Consider the following 7960-nt stretch of genomic DNA (forward strand, 5'->3'; position numbering starts at 1 on the left):
ATTCCTTAGTCGTAATTGTTGACTAAGGAAGACAAGACAATTTAGAATTGTCTTCTTCGCTTATAAATAAGGGAGCTTGGTCTTACGAATCGATATATGAAAATATACGAAAACATTAGCTTAGAGCTTTTGACTTCCGATTTGAGCACCGAGACGAGCGCCGATCATCTTTTCGATCACGTATCTAAGTAGGTAAGATCTCTACCTACGTTTTGATGGTTTTCTTTTCGATTTTCGTCGACGTCGAAAAACGTCGATTCTCGACTTTATTTTGAAACGACGTCGGATCGTCGTGAAATTTTAGTATGTTGTTCTTGGGTAGATGTTGAGCATGTTTAATGAAGGGAGTAAGAACGGAACGAACCGTAGCTATGAAACCCATGAGGGCAGCCCCGTTTTTCACATATTAGCTTGTCTTTCGATTTTTGTTTGATCGTTTTGACTTGATATTTGTGCTTAGGGGTATGCTAGAATCGATATATATTAAATTCGTATTTTTCCAAGCACGAAAATTGTATAAATTTTTAGAGTATGATTATTTAAATTCGTGAAGTTTGAGACGTTGCATAATGAATATTATTGCGTATATGTGTTCTACGATATCACATGAGCATGCTAATTGATTTACAATTTATGGATGATAATTGTTGAACGAGATTAAAACTGGAATTCTGTCAAAATTTTACAGCAGTTTCAAGCTTATGTTTCGATGAGTTTTCATTGCTTGATGGCTCTGAAATTTTAGTATGTTTATCTATGATATGTGTATTTCGTTTCTGCAAAATTTCATGTTTTTTGGATGATGTTTGCTATTTTAAAGATATTTTGAAAAATCCTTGACAGAATCTGTCAACTATTGGTAGACTTCACAAAAACGTTTATATCTATTAATCCATGAAGGATTTTGCATCACCGTTTTTTTTAAACGAAACTAGACTTCAATAATTTTCTAAAAACATAAGATTTCGATTTTTATGACCTCTGAAACAGAGCAGTTTATTATTTCAAAAATGCCCTGTTCTGCTGTCATATTTGTCCAACAGTAAAAGTGTATGAGTTTCATTGTTTATTTGGCAGATCATATGAACGTTTTCTCTTGTGAAAATTTAACCAAATCTTCAAGGATACCTTTAGTTTTGGATGATTAAATTTGATGGAATTTTATTAAGGTTTGCCTTGGTTTCTAATGGCCTAAACAAAATTGGCAGAAACTGTCAATCTTTGACAGCCTGCACTAAAAGAGCAATATCTCCAAAAACCTTTAACCTTTTTGGTTAACTACCATTTTTAGAGTGAACTACACTTCATGAAGTTTTTGAGATCAATTGGTATGATAGTTTATGATGATTGAGTTGGTTGTTATGAATTTTTAAAGATGACACAAAAACAGCAAAACTTTCTAGAAAACAACTTGATTATATTTGTTTTGATGGATGATACGATATGACTAAATGGTGTGAGTTGTGAGAGTTATGATTAACGCACATAAATGTTGGTATCTGACACTCGAACAATTGGTGTCGAGTATAAATGATAGTTTACTGATAAAGAGTTTTGATGATTTTGAATTGTTTGGTTTGCGTTGAAAAGATGTCAAGATGTTAAGTTTTGAGTCGAGAGACGAGTTCACGTAGTGAGATTCACGCGTTGAAATCTCGTGGCTGACATTATATATGAATAGGTCATGCCGAAATTTTTAGTGAAATTAGAATTTGAGCATAGTCAATTCTTGTTGACCCGTGACTCAAATACATGCCTAATGGAAAGTTTAACTTTCTAATCGGTTAATTAGACGAGATGAGAGCGAATAGATCTGCTAAGAAAGTGGACTTTTCGATGTGTTAAATATTTCTTTTAATTGAAGCGCTGCTAATTATAACATAAGGATGTTATAATTAATGAGTAATGACGAGAGATAATAATTGTTATATTGATTAACAATCAAGAGAGATGAACATTAGAGATACTAATGTTTCATAAAAGAGATTAGATTATTAATCGAGGTTTCTTTTATAACTTCTCACCAATTCTTCATAACGATGAAGGTCCTTTTGGGAAGTAACGACTTGAGGGAGAGAGTGACGTTACTCATTGATACAGAGACACAACGAGGTGGGCATTACTTTTACTATACGTATATAGAGATCCCCTGCGTGTCGTAGGCCTCTTATACGAATGAATGCATGAGATGATTTAACTGTTAATTTCAGTTTTATATATATCTATCAAATGAGTTTAATGTTACATTTGAGCAAGTTATTTCGTTACAAAATATTTGAGTTAAAGTTATTTCAAGTATTGTCTTGCCATAAAATGTTTAAATTTTAGTATGATATCTATCTGCTTTGGCTTTGCCAATGATGCAATCGAATTCGGGTCCTGAGCAGTTGATAGCTATCCTGCCAGGGCTAGTGTACACCAGTGACCGTGAGTCATCTAGCGGGTTGGCCGGTCAAGTGACCGTGAGAGGTGGCCACCTCTCCGGCACACAGTTTCAGATATGATAGATTACAAAAGAACTTAGTCTGATCAGACGAACTTTAAGAATCACAAATGAACTTAGTAAGCTTGGGCCTTTTTAGCGAAAAACTCCCTTGCTGTACTGATTATGATGGCATGACAATTTATAGTTTTGAAGCATGTATTTTTTTATACCTAGGCATATGTGCCCACTGAGTGCTTTTGTACTCAGCCCTGCATATGTTTTCTAAATGTGCAGGTTGAGCTGATGTGATGATGGTGCTGCAATGAGCGGAGTCTCCAGGGTTGTTAATAAATAGTTAACCTGTCTAGAATATGTCTTCATACATATGTCTAGCTACTTTCCGCTGCAAGATGTTGTTGATGTTATAGTATGTTATGTCATACTTTGAGTCTTAAGAGAATGGTTTCATACGATGTATAACTTGATTAATGATATTAATTAAGTTTTATGTTATCTTTCATAGACTGTTTTCAATTGAGTATTAATGAATAAAAATGTCGAGTTTTATTAAGATGAGTAAGTTTTACGGCTATAAATGACGCCCATTTTCTTCCCCTTCTTCTTTAACCCCATCCCTAGTCGTGGATCACTCGGCCTAACTATCCCTAGTTAGGGCGGGCTGTGACATTCAAAGCAAAGCAAAAGGTTTGGTGACCGAAATTCAAAAGGAAAAAAAAGGGAGAGAAAAAAAAAGAATAGAGCCAGGGAGAAAGAGAAATGAGAACACTTCATTTCTGATTTAGAGCCAATTGATGGAAGGGGGGAGGAAGTGGCAGAGCAGGAAAGAGAGGGGGAGAACGAAGAAGGGCAGGAGACGACAGTTGGGGAGCAAATTTCAGGTCAGCAGATCTGGGATTTTGGAAAGAAGATCGGGCTTTCAAGTCGAATTCCAGACGAAGATGTTGCTCGACAGATTGAGGTGCAAGGTAATTTTCTTTCTTGCGAAAATGCTGGGAGTATTTTGAGGAATGTTTAATGAATTTGTTATCTTATAACATTCGGGGCTTGGGGAGTGTTGCGAAGCAGAGAGATGTTACTGATTTGGTGAAAGGGCAGAAGATCGATTTTTGTTGCTTACAGGAGACAAAGATGGAGGTGTTCAGGGATTTGTTCTGTAAATCTTGGTGGGGGTCTAATTATACAGACAGAGCGATTAGGAATTCGGAGGGAAGGGCTGGAGGAATTGTTTGCTTGTGGAATAGGGAGGTTTTCGAAGCCTCTAGTACGTGGGATTTACCGGGGGCGGTGGTGGTGAATGGTAGGTACAAGGAGGGTGATATCTTATGTTGCATCATCAACGTGTACGCATCAGTCGGCTCAGGGGATAAGCGGATCTTGTGGGATGCTTTAAGCTCAATTGTGGAACAAAACACGGATAGGAGTGTCTGTATCTTGGGAGACTTTAACTCAGTTAGGAGGAGGGATGAACGTGTGGGCTGTGGGGAGGCGTTTGGAGCGGCTGATGCAAGAAGTTTTGAAGAATTTATCTGGGAGAACGATTTGGAGGAAATTAAAACTCAAGGCCGAAAGTTTACTTGGTACAAACCAAATGGAAAGTGCAAGAGTAAGATTGATCGCTTTCTCGTTAATGAGAATTGGTTGGCTGCTTGGGAAGGGACATCGGCACGAGGACTTCAACGTTCAATTTTGGATCACTGTCCGATTATTCTCACTACAAGATCGGAGGATTGGGGACCAAGACCTTTTCGGTTCCTCAATGCATGGGTGAATCATTCGGAGTTCGAGGATATGGTCAAGCAGGTTTGGACGGGGACTAATGTGGGGGGATGGAGCTTTTTTGAGGTTAAGGAGAAACTGAAGAAACTCAAAGAGGCCTTGAAGGTGTGGAATCGGACTTCTTTCGGTGAGATTGACCACAAAATCCAAGAACTTCAGAAGGAACTTCAAGAGAAGGATAAGGTGGACGAACAGAGAGGTCTTGAAGAATCAGAGGTGATCAGGAGAAATGAGATTCAACCCCTGCTCTCCCTTCAACTCAAAGATAAACAGATGATTCTGCAACAGAAAGCCAAACTCAAATGGCTCAAAGAGGGAGACACTAATTCGGGTTTTTTCCATAGGGCAATTCGTGAGAGACGGGTTAAAAATGAGATTGGCGGAATGCTCTTTGAAAACTCGTGGATATCTAAACCGGAAGAGGTTAAAGCAAGAGTGAGAAATCATTTTGAAGCTTTTTCAAAAGGAAAGAATGACAGATGCCTGATTTCCCCCTGGACTTCATGAGGAGGAAAATTTCAAATGACGAGAGGCATTGGCTGATCAGGGATTTTGATCTGGACGAGATTAAAGAAGCAGTTTGGAGTTGTTGTGGACACAAGAGTCCGGGACCCGATGGATTTAACTTCACATTCTGGAGAGCGGCGTGGCACGTGGTTAAAGAGGACTTACTCCAGGTTTTGAAGGAATTTCACGAAAACGGGAAAATACCGAAAGGTGGTAACGCCTCTTTTATTGTTCTGATTCCGAAGAAAGAAGGGGCTGGGTCGCTCGATGATTTTCGCCCAATTTCTCTTATCACCAGCTTGTTCAAAATTGTGGCTAAAATCCTGGCTGAGAGATTGAAGAGGGTTATGGGGTCGATCATTTCCGATAATCAAAGTGCGTTTGTCAAGGGTCGCTTCATCCTAGATGGGGTGGTTATCCTGAATGAAGCTATTTCTGAGGCAAAAAAGAAGAGAGTGGGCCGTATTTTCTTCAAGATTGACTTCGCAAAAGCATACGACTCTGTGCAATGGGATTTCTTGGATATGCTTCTCGATCGACTTAACTTTGACGGAGTTTGGAGAAAGTGGATTAAAGGGTGTCAGGAATCTGGAACGGCAAGTGTATTGGTGAACGGGTCATCGACAGGAGACTTCAAAATGGAGAGAGGTTTGAGACAGGGTGACCCGTTGTTTCCTTATCGTGGCGGAAGGCCTCAACGAGTTCATTGAAAGAGCAGCGGAGAGGCAGTTCCTGGTTCCGGCGAACATTGGCAAGGATAAAGTGCCCATTTCACATCTACAGTACGCGGACGATACTATCTTCTTGTTGGAGGTAGATGACAGGAATATGGAGAGCGTGAAGAAACTCCTGATTCTCTTCCAGTTCGTCTCGGGTTTAGCTGTAAATTTCGACAAAAGTTGTCTTCTGACAGTTGGAGTGGATGAGGCAGTTGAGAGGAGATGGGCATCGCTCCTCATGTGCAAGATCGGATCTTTTCCGTGCAACTACTTGGGTACTAAAGTGGGGGGGCGCAGCAATGGTGTTGGAGATTGGAAGTTTTTGGTTGAAAAAGTCTCAAACAAAGTGGCAAGCTGGAAGAAGAGACACCTTTCGCTGGCAGGGCGAATTACTCTAGTCAAGTCGGTGTTGCAATCCATCCCGGTCTATCAATTATCCCTCGCTTTCATACCTAAAGCGGTGATTAAGGAACTTAATTCACTGTTCTCCAAATTTCTGTGGGGATGAGGTACACAGACGGGGGGTATCACCTGGTTTAAGTGGAATGCCTTGTGCCTCAACAAGGATTCAGGAGGTCTGGGGTTTTGGAATATCGATTGGTTTAATCAGGTGCTGTTAAGTAAGTGGCTTTGGAGGTTTTTGGGGGAGGGGAAAGCTCTGTGGGTAAGGGTGATCAAATCGATTTATGGGGAGCTAGTGTGGGGGGAAGGGGGTAAATGTTCGGTGGCGGGAAGAGGTGGACAGAAAGGGTGGTGGCAGAAAATTGTGGATAAGGAAGGAGGAAGGAGAGATCGGTGGTTCATCAATAATTTGAGGCGAAGAATTGGGGATGGGCTTGAGACCAGCTTCTGGGAGGATGTGTGGGCGGTTGACAAACCCCTTAAGTTTGTGTTTCCGAGATTGTATAATTTGAGCCTGAACAAGAAAAGGCTGGTTGGTGAAAGCGGGTTTTGGGAGGGAGGGTCGTGGGTGTGGAGGGTGGAGTGGAGGAGGGAGTTAAGGGAGAGGGAAAAAGGGTTTGCGGAGGATCTCCGGTTGGTGATTGCTGATTTTGCTCCTTGTGTAGATGTAACAGACGGATGGAACTGGAAGGCGACACCAGATGGATGCTTCACAATCAAGTCGGCATATGAAATTGTGGCAAAAACAAGAGAGGAGCAACAAGTTTTACCTTTGGAGATGGCAAAGGTTTGGAAGGCCCCGACACCAAATAAAGCCAAGGTGACGACATGGAGATGTCTTAGAAACAGATTGGCAACATGTGATAATTTGAGTAGAAGAAATGTCCGGATCAGAGTGGAGGAGAGATGGTGCAATGCCTGTGTTTCTAGTGAGGAAACGACGGAACACCTGTTCCTCCATTGCCCGAAAGCAGCGGCGGTGTGGGACCAGATCTTTCAATGGCTTGACATCAAAACTGCAAATCCGAGAGGTATTTTTCAACACTTCATTTCTTTCATTGCGGCTGGAAAAAAGAAGAGAGAAAGAAGACTGCTTAAAGCTTTGTGGGTGGGAACAGTGTGGTTGCTCTGGGAAAGCAGGAATGGTAGTCGTTTTCAGGACAAGGCTTGGGATATTGATAGACTTGTATTACAGATTAAGGGGAGACTTTGGAGTTGGAACGAGGCCTACAAAATCGTGGAGTTAGGAATTCCTTTTACTTCTTGGTGTTCCAAAGACTTCAAACTTATTTTGTTGTTTTGATTGGCATTCCTGATGCCTTGATCCCTTTTCTTTCAATAAAAGTTTTACTTTACTGATCAAAAAAAAATTACATATCGAAAATTATTGATTAAAAATTTAGAAAAAATAAGAATGAATGAGAATTGAGGAACATTGGAATGAAGTGATTATACGACGCCACGTAGAATAGAGTCTATTTTGCTTTATAATATATATATATATATATATATATATATATATAGATTTTATTTGGATTTTAATACTTCAAAAATTATTATTAACGTTATTAGATTTATAAATTACATTAAAGTTCATTTAGTTATTTTATTAATTTATTTGAAATTAAAAGAAAAATGAACCATTCCAATTTATTTTTTATATAATTTATAAAATTAATAACGTCAATAATAATATTTGAGTCACTTATATATTTTGATCAATATATATTTCATATAAAATTTGTCTATTAATTATTTTTAGGATAATATCACTTTTTGGCTTATCGTTTGAACATTATTTTAAAATGTCTCACCCTAAGGATAATTACAAAACAATACCCTTTGTTTCATTTTTTTTTTTTGTGATCCTCAAAAATAATTCGGCGATCGGTGATTGACGTGTTCTGGCCAATTGTCATATTGTTAATATATGTGGAATAAAAAAAATCATATAGATGAAAACGGATCTAAAAATCAAATAAACATACGATTTGACGCGTGGGAAAGCATCCAAAATCTAAAATAGCATATACAGTACATAGATTGCCTCGTGTTTATTGTCAAGGAGAGAGAGAGAGAGAGAGAGAGAGAGAGAGAGAGAATGCATGCC

The 7960-nt window shown here is 39.2% G+C and overlaps 2 protein-coding genes across 2 annotated transcripts; both read left to right on the plus strand.

Moving 5' to 3' along the window:
• Nucleotides 1-3460: 3460 nt before the first annotated feature.
• On the plus strand, nucleotides 3461-4729 carry LOC130998387 (uncharacterized). Its single transcript, XM_057923806.1, has one exon. It carries the CDS (start codon nucleotides 3461-3463, stop codon nucleotides 4727-4729), a length of 1269 nt encoding a protein of 422 aa, XP_057779789.1.
• Nucleotides 4726-5956, plus strand: LOC130998388 (uncharacterized). Its single transcript, XM_057923807.1, has 2 exons — nucleotides 4726-5191; nucleotides 5421-5956. Exons 1-2 carry the CDS (start codon nucleotides 4726-4728, stop codon nucleotides 5954-5956), a joined length of 1002 nt encoding a protein of 333 aa, XP_057779790.1.
• The last annotated feature ends 2004 nt before the right edge of the window (nucleotides 5957-7960 follow it).

The sequence above is a fragment of the Salvia miltiorrhiza genome, chromosome 8 (genome assembly GCF_028751815.1).
Source record: "Salvia miltiorrhiza cultivar Shanhuang (shh) chromosome 8, IMPLAD_Smil_shh, whole genome shotgun sequence".
NCBI classification, from domain to species: domain Eukaryota; kingdom Viridiplantae; phylum Streptophyta; class Magnoliopsida; order Lamiales; family Lamiaceae; genus Salvia; species Salvia miltiorrhiza.